The sequence below is a fragment of the Humulus lupulus genome, chromosome 2, assembly GCF_963169125.1.
Source record: "Humulus lupulus chromosome 2, drHumLupu1.1, whole genome shotgun sequence".
NCBI lineage: Eukaryota > Viridiplantae > Streptophyta > Magnoliopsida > Rosales > Cannabaceae > Humulus > Humulus lupulus.
The window spans coordinates 241,360,185-241,375,684 of record NC_084794.1 but is presented as its reverse complement, the minus strand read 5'-3'; the positions used below and the strand labels follow the sequence as shown (position 1 = coordinate 241,375,684).

The 15,500-nt window shown below is 38.1% G+C and overlaps 1 protein-coding gene across 1 annotated transcript; it reads left to right on the top strand.

Moving 5' to 3' along the window:
* The first annotated feature begins 608 nt into the window (after positions 1-608).
* Positions 609-1,348, top strand: LOC133815307 (L10-interacting MYB domain-containing protein-like). The gene is made up of 2 exons (XM_062248163.1): positions 609-948; positions 1,026-1,348. Exons 1-2 carry the CDS (start codon positions 609-611, stop codon positions 1,346-1,348), a joined length of 663 nt encoding a protein of 220 aa, XP_062104147.1.
* The last annotated feature ends 14,152 nt before the right edge of the window (positions 1,349-15,500 follow it).

Genomic DNA, 15,500 nt, shown 5'->3' with positions numbered 1-15,500 from the left:
TTATTATTATTATTATTATTATTATTATTAAAAAAACTACCCTAGACCATTGACTTTTATTTATTACTGAATTTGAAAAAGAGAAAACATGTATGCTTAGGGATGAAATTGTTTGAATAATGCAGTATACTGATATAATTAAATTTGATTCACATATTGAAAGTATCTCCTTTGCTTTCTTCTCTACAATGTGATCCTTAATATGATCCATGAGTGATCCAATTTATCTTCCATTCCTTGTGATTAATATGTTGTCTTAATGACTCTTGATAAGTAGTGTTGCTATTAATCTTTTTGTCTTTCTCCTCTATCATGGAGGAGAGACCTTTTTCACACACACACATATATATATAAATTAATCAATTGTATGAGAATCGATTTCTATATATGTCATTTAAATCAACATATCTCTTTTGATTTTATTGTCTATCAATTATTATAATTCTCCTTTAATTTTTAGATGTCAATTTATTGTACTCAATTTTTTTTAGTTAAATTTCACATTATTAATAATTATAGCTCCCATTTTGAGAAAACAAAATATTATGTGTGTGTATTATTATTTTATGTTAATTTGCATTTCTTATATGAAACTTTTTTTAAATAGAATGGCGAGTGAGGGTGAGGTAACACAAGGAAAATCAAAAACAATTTGGGATCCACCAACACATGAGAAATGGATTGATTTGGTTGTAGAACAAGTGAGAGCAGGTAATAGAAATGGATCACATTTGAGCAAATTAGGTTGGAAAAATTTTATTGAAAAATTTAATCTTGCAACAAAAAGAAATTATGATCAAAAGCAAATGAAAAATCATTGGGATAATGTTAAAAATGAGTGGAAACTATGGGATTCATTACTTAGGGGAGAAACTAGACTTGGTTGGGACATACAGAGGCAAACAATTGATGCTCCAGATGAATGGTGGGATGCAAAGTTACAAGAAGGTTTTTGTACAAAGCTCTTATAATTATGATTTTTTTTATAATTAATAATATTACTATATATTTTGTTTCCTAATTAGCAAATCATCAACAGAAATATCCGGATGCTGCTAAATTTCGAGTGAGAGGTTTAGAACATTCTTTCAAACTGAATGAGTTGTTTAGAGATGTTACTGCTACACGAGCTAGAGCTTGGGCACCAACTTCTGGTTCACTACCTCCTTTATACACTGAGGATCATAATGATATAGAGATTGATGAGAATTTGGAGGAAAGTGATCATGAGGGAGTGGGTGATCCAATGAAAAAAGAGACTAATTTACTTGGTCCAAATAGAAAGCAATTTAATAAGGGAAAAAAGAATAATTCTACAACATCAAAGTTGTCCAAACAACTTGATTAGATTTGTGAGACAAGCAAAAATAAGAGTTCATACATATGTACCGATCCACTAGGATTTAGTGTTCAAGAAGTTATTGATAAGTTAGTTACACTTCCAGTTTGTGAACCAATGAGCCCTCTTTTCAAATTTGGTACTTCTTTGTTCACAAAGAAAGCAAATAGGGAAAATTTGTTAGCTTTGAAGGAGCCTAAATATCAAATTGAATGGTTGAAAGAACAAGAGTTTGATTTCTAAGTTAGATTTTATTTGTTTTTTTTCTTGTCGAACATTGTGGTTTGTTTATTTCTTAAACAATGTAGTTTGCTTATTTCTTGAACAATGCAATTTGTTTTGTTTCTTGAATTTAATATTTATGAAAGACACAATATGTTTTTTTTAATTTTTTAATTATCTTGTTCATTTTATATAATCCAAAATAGTACAATTTTATATTATATGTTTACATGTTTATCTTTTTTAAAGTGTATTATATCACACTCATTTATCTTATAAATAAAAATTATGTGCATTTTATCAAATACAGAATGGATAGTGACACAAATTCAGAAGACATATATACAACAAGTCATAGCAGAAGACATGGAAATTGATGAGCTTGTCCTTGTTGTTGCAAGAACATCGGTATATTATCATAATAATTTTTTGGTTAAGGAACCATGTAGAAATTCACCTTATGCTGGCTGGAAATTTATGATGGAAATTATGGATGGAAATGGTCGACGATGTCATGAGATGTTTCGAATGGAGAAACATGTTTTTTGTAAACTGTGTGTGTAACGTCCCAAATTCCCTAATATGGCTTAATGCCTGGATTAGGGGGTCAGGATGGCCATAATTGATTTAATATACAATTATGTGACTATATGTGTGATTATGTGAGTTATATTAGTATATGATGATAAATGCATGCATGTGGGCCCACTTTTCATTATAAGGGTGTTTTGGTAATTTTGCCTGTTGAGAGCATATTTGTATATTTATATGCATGTTGGTACTGTATGGATGAGATCACATTATTATGTGGATGTGTTTGAGCTATTCGGCATGAGACGATCTTAGAATGTAAATTAGCGGTTTGGTCATAACAAGATTAATTCTCGGGCTCGGGGTGAGCCTAGAGGTAATTTGATGTTTAGTACATTACCAGGAATGAACGGGTAATGAGATATGATTTAATTATTAATTGAGAATAATGGGAATTGGAGGACGTTAATTATAATTAGCGGGATAAGTGGGAAATGACTATTTTTCCCTTGGTGGCTTAAAAGGGATAAAATGGACATAGGGGCATTTTGGTCTTTTGACCAAGGGATATATTTCAAATTAGGATGCCTGGTTGTAGAGGGAATTAAGCAGCCAAAACAGAGACTCTTCTCTTTCTCTCTCTCGATTCTTTCTTCTTCTTCTTTTTGGCTTGAATTTTAAGGCAAAATTGAGGATTCAAACTTGGGAATCAAGGCTTGTGTGTAATGACCCAACTAATTCTAGACTTTGGACCATTAAAACTACTTCTACATAGACACTATTCTTAAGAAAACATACATATGAAACATTCATAACTTTATTAAAAACTATAAAGGAAATGTCGAAATACATAAAATTCAGAGTATGGTATGGGATCCCATTGTTTGAAAATAAAACATAACTTAAATCTTAAATAAATTCGTTACAAAATCAGGTGCGGAAAATACATAGAAAACATAATTAAAATGACTAAAAACAATGTCATCCTCGAATCGTTCACATAGTCCACCGAATATGTTCTCCCTCAATACACAATCCCAAGCCGCCAAGAATCTTTCCGCCGACATAACTATTTTCCTGCACATATAAAAATAAAAGTATGAGCCTAATGCCCAACAAGGAAAATCTACTAAAGGCATATAAACATAGACATAAACTATAAACATATGACTATAATAATGCATACCACATAAGAATACACTATTAGTGGCCATTATGACATGTGATAAATCATCTATGTCCCCTGTCTAATATTTGAGGTAGGTTAGATCACATGGAAGTATATAATAACCCATCTAAATCCCTTGTCTAATATTTGAGGTAGGGCATATCATAACTATAAGCATAAAAATGACAAACACTAGGGCACTAAGCAACTATGAGCCCTAGATAAAAACATAACATAACATATTATAAACATATCATAACATATTACACATAAACATAACACATAAGCATATAGAAACTATCATATTTTCCTTACCAATACCGGGATGTGAGAACAAGGACGGGATTTTGGAACACTCCTAAAACCAACAACAATGAGAAGGTGAGTATTTCTAAAAGAAGAAAATGAAAAAGAAATGAGTCTAAACCACCGAGAAGACGAGCTTACCGAAAAGAAACCTCAATTTCAAGGAACTTAAATGCCTAACCAAGAATGGAAAATATTGAGTTAGGATTTGAGTAGAGAAAAACTATAAAAACTAATGAAACATACAAAAATGAACTAGGAATAGTGTTATACCCAAAAATTGGAGATCAATAACGTGGCAATAAAGGTGACAAATGGCAGTACATGGTCCGTAAAAGACACATTAAATAGTCAATAAATACATTGACTCCTCAGAGTTGTGATAAAGGGACCCGGTAGACTGACGAAGAATTTGGACTGCTTGAAAGATGTCATAACCAAGCCAAGTGCACCTTGGTCCGAGGAGGCTAAGGAGAATGCATCCTAGGAGGCTAAGGAGAATGCATCCTAGGAGAGCTAAGGAGAGTGCATCCTAGGAGGCTAAGGAGGATGCATCCTAGGAGGCTAAGGAGAATGCATCCTAGGAGAGCTAAGGAGAAGGAGTCCCATGAAAACCAAGAATTGGGACTTAGATTTTGACAAGGAGAACCTACACAATGTCCGATCGGACATAGTTGGGAGATGCTAAAGGAGAGTGCCTCAGACTTGTCCAAGGTGAGATGCCAAGGAGGATGGATCGGACCACCTTGGTCCGAGGAGAAGGAAAGAGGAGGATGCCTCGGACCACCTTGGTCCGAGGAGAAGGCCACAAGGTCCGATCGGACCTTGATTGGAGGAAGTAGGCTCAGACCTACCCGAGGTGAAAGGCCAAGGGGGTTGGCTCGGACCACCTTGGTCCGAGGAGAGCCAAGCACGCATTACTTTGGTCCAAGGAGAGCCGTGCATACATCACTTTGAACCAAGGAAAGCTTGAAGGAGTAACCAACATGCATGTGAGACTACGTCAAAATCCCCGGAACGACTTCAGCAAGAATTGGTCTAGGCACCCGGGAATCTCTCATTCCTCACTCAAATTGAGGAATCAGTTGTATTTTAAATATTTCTTGTAATATAAATATAAGATTAATAATAAAATATCCCTATCAAAAGGGGATATCAGTTGAGTATCCCAGGCCTATAAATAGAGGGCTTATGGGATGAGAGAGGGACTGCTTCTACTTCTTCTTTCTAGAGAGAGAAATTTGGGTTTGAGTATTCTAGAGAGAGAAAGTGCTGAAATAAGAGAGAATTCTTGTATTTTTGCAATCTGTACTGAAGAAACTCAGTTGGCTCAGTCCATCTGATCTTGAGTACGGATCAATAAATCACAACTCTAAGTGGATTAGGCTATTACCGACAATCGGGGCTGAACCACTATAAAAATCTCCTGTGTTATTTACTTTTCTTGTTTAAACCGTCTGTGTCGTTTTTATTTCTCTTGAAGGCTTGTCGTATTTGACGTTCTCACGTCGTTGGCTAAAAACGCAGTCAACAAATAGGAATACCTTTAAATGCACTATAACTTAACTACACCTCAATATCGAAAAACACACTATTAACCTTACTTCCCAAGTGTTTAATAGGCTTAAGATGACAAAGCTTATAACCCCAACCCAATTGTTTAACACTCTAAAGTAAACCTAGCAGCTTGAAGGTTCTGGACTCAGCTTGAAGAATGAAAGAAATGGTTGGGTACTAGTACCTATTTATAGAGTTCAAGAATGAAAAGATCTTCTTTTAGCTTGAATAAAATAATGATAATTTAATTGAAAAACATTTGAATAATCATTCAGCGAAGGCTTAAGACTCGGTCAAAAAGATTCAAAGGCTTGCTAAGAGGTTATGGGTTGAATTGAGCTCGGTTTCAAAATCATTCAAAAATCTTTCCCTAGAGCCGATATATCTCTCATGGTAGGCAATATATCGCCTGGGCTTATATTCCCGAGGCTCGTCGAAACGTTCGTGCAAAGTTACGTATTTTTTGTATTCCCTGAGTAGCGATATATCGCCCCTAGAGCTGCGATATATCAGCATACGCTGAAATATTATACACGTAATTGCACTTTTTCAGCCTAATTTGAATTGAGTAAACAGCTTTGACTGAGTCCTATAACGATCTTAAAGTTGCTGGCAGATTTTGGGGTTTTCAAATATTACTCTTATAAAACTATTCCTCAAAAATACTTAATTTCTCAATAAACATGCACATGACAAGTGTCATGATCTTATTAGTTATATCTAAACCTTATAGTCTAATAAATATCATCTTTATAATCAGCTATATTAATCAAACCTTATGTTATAATTAATATTCTTAAACTATAGGTTAAACTTATAAAATCTATAAGTGTCGCTACGAGTGTTCAACTAAGTCCCGGCTTGAACCAAAATCCACAGTAATAAACATACTATAACTACTACTAGCTACTACTACTACTACTACTACTACTACTACTACTACTCCTACTACTACTACTACTACTACTACTACTACTACTACTACTACTACGACTACTACTACTACTACTATCTAACTAGCTAAGTAAAATTCTTGGACTCTACAATTCTCCCCTACTAAAAAGAATTTCGTCCTCGAAATTTACTTACCAAACAATTCCGGATATCGGCCTTGCATGTCTTCCTCCAACTCCCACGTTGCCTCCCATTCAGAACTATTACCCCATAGGACTTTGACTATCGGAATACTCTTGGACCATACCTGCTTCATCCCTCTATCTAGGATCCTAACCAGTCGTTCCTCGTAAATCAAGTCTTTCTAGAGTGCTATCGTATCATACTTGAGGACGTGAGATGGGTCTGACACATACTTTCGTAGCATTGAGATGTGGAACACATTGTGGCTATCTGCTAGAGCTGGCAGTAGGGCTAATCTATATTCAACTGCTCCCACTTTGTCCAATATCTCAAAAGGACCTATAAAACGGGGACTAAGCTTGCCTTTCTTCCCAAACCGCTTCACGCCTTTCATAGGAGATATCTTCAAGAAGACTTGATCTCCTACTTTGAATTCCACACCATGTCACTTGGCATCCGCATATCTTTTCTGACTGCTTTGAGCAGCGAGCATACGCTTTCTAATCAATGCTACTGCTTCCTGAGCTTTTCTAACAGCTTCGGGACCAAGAAGTTGCCTTTCTCCTACCTTGTCCCAATGTAACGATGATCGGTACCTTCTTCCATAAAGTAACTCATAAGGTGCCATCCCGATTGTTGAATGGTAGCTATTGTTGTAGGAGAATTGTATCAATGGCAAGTACTTATTCCATGATCCTCTGAAATCAAGTACGCAAGCGCGCAACATATTTTCTAAAATCTGTATTGTACGCTCGGACTGACCGTTGGTCTGATGATGAAACACCGTACTAAGACTTAACTTAGTACCCATGGCTTGCTGTAAGCTTCGCCAAAATCTCGATGTAAACACCGATCCTCTATCGAATACTATTGTCTTAGGGATTCCATGCAACCGTACTATCTCTTGGACATAGATGTCTGCGTATTGATCCACTGTGTATGAAGTCTTAACAGGTAGGAAATGAGCTGACTTGGTTAGTCTATCTATTACTACCCAAGCTGAATCATGATGCTTGCTTGTTCGTGGCAAACCCATCACAAAATCCATAGCTATATCATCCCATTTCCATTCCGGTATGCTCTGTGGTTACAATAAGCCCGTAGGCCGCTGATGTTCTGCTTTCACTTGCTGGAATACTAGACATTTAGACACAAATTCCGCTATATCCTTCTTCATTCCTGGCCACCAATACATTTCCTTGATGCCGTGAGTCATCTTAGAAAAGCCCTCTACAAACCTCTGATAATAACCTGCTAATCCCAGAAAGCTTCTTACTTCTGACGCATTCTTTGGTCTTGGCCAATCCTTCACAGCTTCTACCTTTGATGGGTCTACTGCAACTGTTTCCTTGGATATAATGTGCCCGAGGAATACTACTTGCGAAATCCAAAACTCACACTTCTTGAACTTGGCGCAGAGTTGATGCTCCTTTAGTCGTAATAAGATCAACCTTAAGTTTTCCTCGTGCTCAGCTTCGTCCTTTGAGTATACTAAGATGTCGTCGATTAACACTATGACCAATTTATTCAAGTAGTCCTTAAAGACCCTATTCATTAAATCCATAAATATGGTTGGAGCGTTGGTAAGACCAAAAGACATAACTAAGAGCTCGTAATGCCCATAACGAGTTCTAAAAGCTGTCTTAGGAGTATCCTCTTCCCGTACATTGAGCTGATGGTACCCGGACCGTAAATCAATCTTTGAAAATACGATCGCACCTCGGAGTTGGTCAAACAAGTCATCAATTCGGGGTAGCAGGTACTTATTCTTAATCGTCACCTTATTCAACTTGCGGTAATCTATGCACATCCGCATGCTTCCGTCCTTTTTCTTCAAAAATAGCACCGGTGCTCCCCATGGAAAATGGCTAGGTCTAATGAAACCCAAGTCTAGGAGTTCTTGTATCTGAGTCTTTAACTCCTTGAGTTCGGTAGATGCCATTCGGTATGGTGCCTTGGAGATAGGCTCGGTGCTCGGTACTAATTCGATCGTGAAGTCAATTTCCCGAGTCAGCAGCAACCCTGGTAAGTCATTGGGAAATACTTCTGGGAATTCTCTTACAATGCGAACGTCTCCAACCTTAATTGATGTTTTCTTTACCATATCTGTGATGCTGGCTAAGAATGCTTGACATCCTTTTTCTATCATCCTTTGAGCTTTGAGAGATGATATTAGCGGTGTGCGTAGTCCTAAAACTTGTCCCATGAAGCATAGTCTCTGGCCGTCAGGAGTCTCGAACGTCACTTTCTTGCGTTTGCAGTCGATGGTTGCGCCATGCCTTGCAAGCCAGTCCATGCCTAGTATCACGTCGAAGTCTTTGATTTCCAATTCTATCGGGTCTCCATCTAGTTCTACCTCCTTAATCTTGATCGGTACGCCTCGTACTATCCATGATGATAGAAATACTTTGCCCGAAGGCAACTCGGTTACAAACCTAGTTCTAAATCTTTCACAAGGTTTGTCTAGTTTTTCTATCATTCCTAACAAGATATACGAATGAGTGGCTCCCGAATCAAATAATACAGAATATATATTATTGAGGATAAAAACCTGACCTGTGACCACCTTATTGCTAGCATCGGCTTCTCCTTGGGTTAAGGAAAATACCCTAGCAGGAACCATCTTGTCTTCTTTTTTTCCTTCTGGCTTGAGCTGGGGACAGTCTTTCTTCTGGTGCCCTTCTTAACCAAAGTTGTAACATCCCTTGGTGTTTGCCCAGCATTCACCAGGATGTTTCTTCTAGCACTTAGCACATTGCAGGTATTCTACATAACCCGACCTATTACCTCCATTATTTTTTCGTGCCCTTTTATCACTATCGGACTGCTTATTGTCAGGATGCCTTCTTTTCTGACCGTTATTGTTGCTGCTAGATTGGTTGTTGTTGTTGTGGTGGTTGTTGTTCCGACTAGTCTGAGGTTGACTCCGCTGCCCCTTTTTTTCAGGCTGCTACCCACGACGCAGACAGAGAGGGGTTTAGGCCCTGTTCTTGATCAAGCTACGACCTGGGTTTTTTGGGCCACGGCCCAAAAGGGCAGAAATGGCCAAAATGGGTTTATTGATGGGAACTTAAACCTAAGGCCTCTGGATCGTTCCTACTACCCACTTTAGTAGGATTCGATGTCCTAGAGGTAAGTTCTTAGTCCAGGAACCTTTTATAACTCATTTTATTGATGGGAGTTTATATTTGGTTATGACTAGGTGACTGCTAAGGAACTTAAGGACTGATCGTTCTCAAAGGTCGTTCTTTTATTATTTCACGCTCGAACCAGAGGTAAGAAACCTGCACCCAGTTTGTGACATACATGGTTATTGATGAAGCATGTTGAGTGCTCTATATATTGACATTGATTTCATAGTAAATGCATAGCAGTTTTGCTTATCTGTGTATGGCACTGACCTATGAGTCAGGAATCGACAATGGTGTCAGTATTGACTGTGAAGCTGTGACTTATTAGTCAAGTTCGGCAGTAGTACTGAGCACTAGTCGTATGGAATTGGTCTATGAGTCAAGAATGGTATTAGTGTGTTTAACGCAAGCCAAAAATATTAGATCTAATCAACATAAGCATGAAATGCTTGACCGACCTTAAGTTCGATGAAAACAAAAGTGCTTGTCTAGTCTAAAGGCTAGTTACTTACAGCCAGAGTCATAATGTCACATGGCTTAGGGTGCGAAGCCCAAGTTCGTGACTTATTAGTTACTTATCTGGTTTAAGTTCGTGACTTATTAGTTACTTATCTGGTTTAAGTTCGTGACTTATTAGTTACTTATCTAGTTTAAGTTCGTAAATTATTAGTTACATATCTGGTTTAAGTTAAAGACTTATTAGTTACTTATCTGGTTTAAGTTCGTGACTTATTAGTTACTTATCTGGTTTATGTTCGTGACTTATTAGTTACTTATCTGGTTTAAGTTCATGACTTATTAGTCACTTATCTGGTTCAAGTTCGTGACTCCATAGTCACTTATCTGGTTCAAGTTCGTGACTCCATAGTCACTTATCTGGTTAGGGTGTGGAACCCAAGTTCGTGACTCCTTAGTCACTTATCTGATTGGGCTACAAGCCCCAGTATGATTTTCATAATCATTTATTGATATTACATACATGCAGTAATAATTTTTTCTTACTGAGCCTTGGCTCACGGGAGCTATGTGGTGTAGGAAAAGGGAAAGAAAAGCTCACCCGGCCTTGAGTGGAGAGCTTAGGTGGCGATGTGTACATATGCGGCCACTTGACCACCACGGCTGTAACGCTCTACTACCCAGGGACCATTACGTTGTTCATTTTAAACAGTGTTAAACTCGCTAACCGAGCCATTTGGTCATAATTGTGTAACTAAGTGCGATTAACGGTTTAGGGTTAAAAATTTTGGTCAAAGATACAACGTTTCACTAAAATATTTACAGTATACATTGGGATCCCAAAATATAATTAAAAGGTTAATTACAATAAGATATTTACAACTAGCCGACCTAAGCGGCAAAATAGGGTTTAACCCTAGTTCCTCTTTAAACCTCGGCCGTGGCGGTCGAGCAGCCGCATATGTACACATTTTCACCTAAGCTCTTCAACTCAAGGATGGTCCAGCTTTCTTTTGCCTTTACCTGCACCACATAGCACTCGTGAGCCGAGGCTCAGCAACAAAACTCAACATGCTCATGTACAAGTAATACCATGTCACTAAATCATAATAGCATGCCTAGCAATAATAACCCTATTCATGCATGCAAGTAAGTTCAAGTAAATGATTGTGGGCCATACCCCTCCTGTATGGATGACTATCAAGTCAATCCTAAGTGAGTATCACTAATGATTCTGGTAATTATGCTGGGGCTTGCAGACCATTCAGATAAGTGTCTATGGAGTCACAAACTTGGGTTCCACATCCTAACCAGATAAATGACTATGGAGTCACGAACTTAAAGCAGATAAGGGACTATGGAGTCACAAACTTGAACCAGATAAGTGACTATGGACTCACAAACTTGAACCAGATAAGTGACTATGGAGTCACGAACATGAACCAGATAAGTGACTATGGAGTCACAAACTTAAACCAGATAAGTGACTATGGAGTCACGAACTTAAACCGGATAAGTGACTATGGAGTCACGAAATTAAACAAAATAAGTGACTATGGAGTCACGAACTTTGGCTCCGCACCCTAAGCCATGTGACGTTACAGTCACCTGAGCCTTTTGGCTCTGGCTCTAAGTAACTAGCCTTTAGACTAGACAAGCGCTTTTAGTTTTCATCGAACTTGGGGTCGGTCAAGCATTAATGCTCATGAGGATTCATTCAATGCTCATGTTGATTAGATCTAATCATTTCGGATTGTGTTGAAAAAATCAATGCCATTCTTGACTCTTAAGCCAATACCATACGACTCGTGTCATTTTCTGACTCATAGGTCAGTGCCACTCACAAGTAAGCAATGCAATCAAGCATATATCATATGTCAAATATCCAAATGTAGGGCATTCAGCATGCTTACTCAACAATCACTAGCATAATTACAATCATGCACATGTACAGACTCTCAAGCTCTGATCAATTCCATAATCAATATTCATGTCATGCCCTAATCACATGTATCTCATGCATCACATACTGGGTGCAGTTTTCTTACCTTTAGTCCAAGCACAGGTTACCAATAAATGAGCCAGAAGCATGATCATGTTTCCAAGCCCCTAGTGATAACCTAGTCATAACCATAAATGGTGTTTCAATGAGTTCAAGTTACAAAACCCAAATCCCGGGACCAACCTCGCGCTCTCGGGACCTCCAATCCCACCAAACAGGGTGGTGAAATCATCCCTCGACCCTTCGGGTCAAAACCTCAAAAAGTACCCAAAAAAACCCCATTCTGAAGACTGTGTGGCGCTACAACGCTACTTATGGGAGCTACAGTGCTACAAGCATAATCAAAACCCCCAAAACAGAGCACCTAGCGCTGTAGCGCAACCAACCTAGCGCTACAGCACCCAAACCAAATTTTCAAATTTCTCAGCTTCTCTCTTCATGTTCTTCGAGCTTCAAAGCTTCAAATCTGACCCCAACCTATCCAAATCTCAAAATTAAAGTTCCCAAACATCCTAATCTCCCAAAACCAATAAAACCCAAGCTTCAATTCATCCAAAAACTCATTAAAACATAAAATCCCATTAAAGCTTAAAAACTTTAAAAATTAAGAACTTAAAACTTGAATTACCTCTGATTATGTCGTTTCTTGATAAATCCTCTAGATAATAAGTTTCTAATCTTCCCTAGAATTGCTATGCCTCGATCCTCGCTTGAATCCGAGTTCTAAAACTCAAGTTTCCTTCGAAAATACAATCGAGTGACGAAAAGGGAATAGGAGGAAGAGAGAACGTTCCGAACGTTCTTTTTATGTTTCTGACAAGTTACTTCAAGCTTAAGTAGACTCAAGCAAAACCTAATGCTCGGGGTCCCGAAAACGCCCCCGGGGTTAAAATAGTCAAAATTCCCAGAATTTCCCCCTGATCTCACTAACTCCCAATTTATCATCAAATATTTATTTCTATTACCCAACAACCCTATAATGTACTAAATACCCCTTGACTCACTCCGAATCAAGTATGAATCCCGTTGTGACTTTCCCACTTGCTTACCTCCTAGGATCATCTCGTGCTGAGTAACCCTAGCATAACCAAATAATAATGAAGCACCACACGCATGCCACAAATATGCCAAATATACTAGAAATGGCCAAAATATGAAAATCACCCAATCAATCAGAAATGGGCTCACATGCATATTTAATACACCTAAACATGTATATAATCATTTAATTGCATAATAAATCAATTATGGCCCTCCCGGACTCTTAATCAAGGCCCTAAGCCTTATTAGGAAATTTGTGTCATTACAATTATCCTTTCCTTCCAGAAATCCCGTCCTCAAAATTTATCCGAACCGTCTGGAATATAAATTCCACATATTATTCAAGTTCCCAGGTCTCTCCCTTGACTTTACTGTTTCTGTATCTGTATAATACATTAACCCAAGGAACAAATTTGTTCTTTCTATTAAAATCTGAACTAGCTATTCCTCATAGGATAACTTAGCCTCAATTTCCAGATTCTCATAACTCAACACATGAGTCTCATCTAACACATGTTTCCTCAACCTGAAAATACAAAATACACAATATACTGCTGACAGTGCAAAAGATAAGGCCAATCCAAAGGCAAACTGACTGGTCCTATCCAGGATTCAAACAGTCTTACTAATCTAGGGCTCAACTTGCACTTATCTCCTCACCCTTTTCCATGGTGATACTTTAAGGAAGATACAGTCTTCCACTTGGAACTCCATGTTCCTGCATCTCAAATCAACATAACTTTTCCATTTACTCTGAGAACCGAGCATCCAAGCTCTAATCTTTCAATAACCTCAATGATCCTCCAAACTAACTCAAGATCCAAATATAACATCTCACCCATCTCATAAGGTGCCCCTCCAATAACTGGACAACTTTCTTTCTGATTTATCATCAATCTGAGGATAATGAACTGTACTAAACTCCATCTATATACTCATTGCCTTCTGCAATCCTCCTCAAGACTTGGAAGTAAAAATAGAGTCCTCATCTGAGAAGATAGACCTCAAATTCCATGAAGGCATACTACCTCTCTCACATAGAGGTATGTATATTAATCAACTATATTACTCATCCTTACTGATAGAAGTGGGCTCACTTTAAATACTAGTCCATAATGACCCAAACCAAATCATGCTAACCCACTATCCTGGGCAGCCCCACCGCGAAACCTATCGTGATGTTTCCTTATTTCCATTATGGAATGCACAAAGGCTATAATGACCTTACTGGTTTCTATTACTTTGATTTGACTAGCTAACAGGTTAAGAACTTCTTCATGCATTCCATTACATCCCTCTCCATCCCAAGCCATTACTATAAAGCTTTCATATTCTAGTACATCTTCATGATGTCTGGATGAAGAGAAAAGAGGTAGTATGAGATTCATCCAAAATCTCCCATTTAATCCCAGTGTCCATCGGATCCTAAGTTCGATCCCTATACCTCACTAAACTCATACCTGACACTGCATAGTCCTTAGCTAATCCAGCTAATACATTCCCCTCAATTTTTCCCATCTATGGGTCACTTAACTATTTTCCCTTGATCCTCTCTGAAAGTGTAACTCAAACATAATGTTGGCCACTTGGCCCACTAGTAACTCTGCTCTAGTTCTGGTCACACTCTTAAACTAACATGATGCTTAGGCAATCATTGTTCCTTGTCAATAAGGTGTCATAACAACCTATAATTAGTCCTGATCCACAAAATACATATAATATCCTGCCCGTCCAAGGAAACTCCTACCCCTAAGGCGTTCCTTGACCTTGGAAAATATTCAGCTGAGAGTATACCATAATACCGTCGATCAAGACGATCACAAATCCAATTCAGATAATCTTTGAATATTATGTTCATCTAATTCATCAGAACATAGCTTAGCACTCCCAGTGCCCATATCTAATATAAAAAGAAAGCATTTGCGTATCCTTCTTCCTGATCTTTAGCTGGTAATAACCAGATCAAAGATCCACCTTGGAGAATACCATCTTACTCAATAATTGAGCCTTTTGTTCTTACAGCTTTGCTAAAGCCATTCAATACAGTGCCCTAGACCTGATTCCATCCTTGGCACCAATCTAATCACCATTTATCTCTTTATGTAAATGTAATCCTAACAAACCCCTTGGAGACACATCCAGAAATTCACAAACTAATCCAGTCTATCCTGATCCCACTGGCACAGCCTAAGTGGTATCCACCACACTAGCTAAGAGTTCTATGCATCCTCCCGCAATAGATCTCTAGCTCTAAATACAAATGTCATATGCACAGTGCCAACTAATACAAAGGTTTATCACCCTCAAGCTCAAGAGTTACTATCTTTTCCTTGTGATTTATCATTGCCCCATACTTGGCTAACCAATCCATATCCAGGATCATACTGAAGTCAGTCATAACCAACTCTATCAAAACAACTGATGAGTCCTTTTCACCATAACCTAACCCATCTCATTTCCTGTGCTCTCAACAGCAAGAGCCTTCCCTACCACCTGAGCGTAGGTAGAGATTTCATACACTAGGGCAACTCTAATGCCCTGTGCTATTCTGGGATTCAATCCCTAGATAAACCTTTCCTTCCGAACTACATCCGTGGGTACCATATCAAAAGAAAACTTGGCCAACCCATCAAATCTGTTAACATACTCGGTTACAGTTGCGTTTCCCTG

Bases quoted from the DNA above. Each gene is read 5' to 3' on its own strand.
- LOC133815307 (XM_062248163.1), top strand. From the start codon at position 609: ATGGCGAGTGAGGGTGAGGTAACACAAGGAAAATCAAAAACAATTTGG. The intron at 949-1,025 runs GTTTTTGTACAA...TTTCCTAATTAG, and splicing joins GGATGCAAAGTTACAAGAAG to CAAATCATCAACAGAAATAT.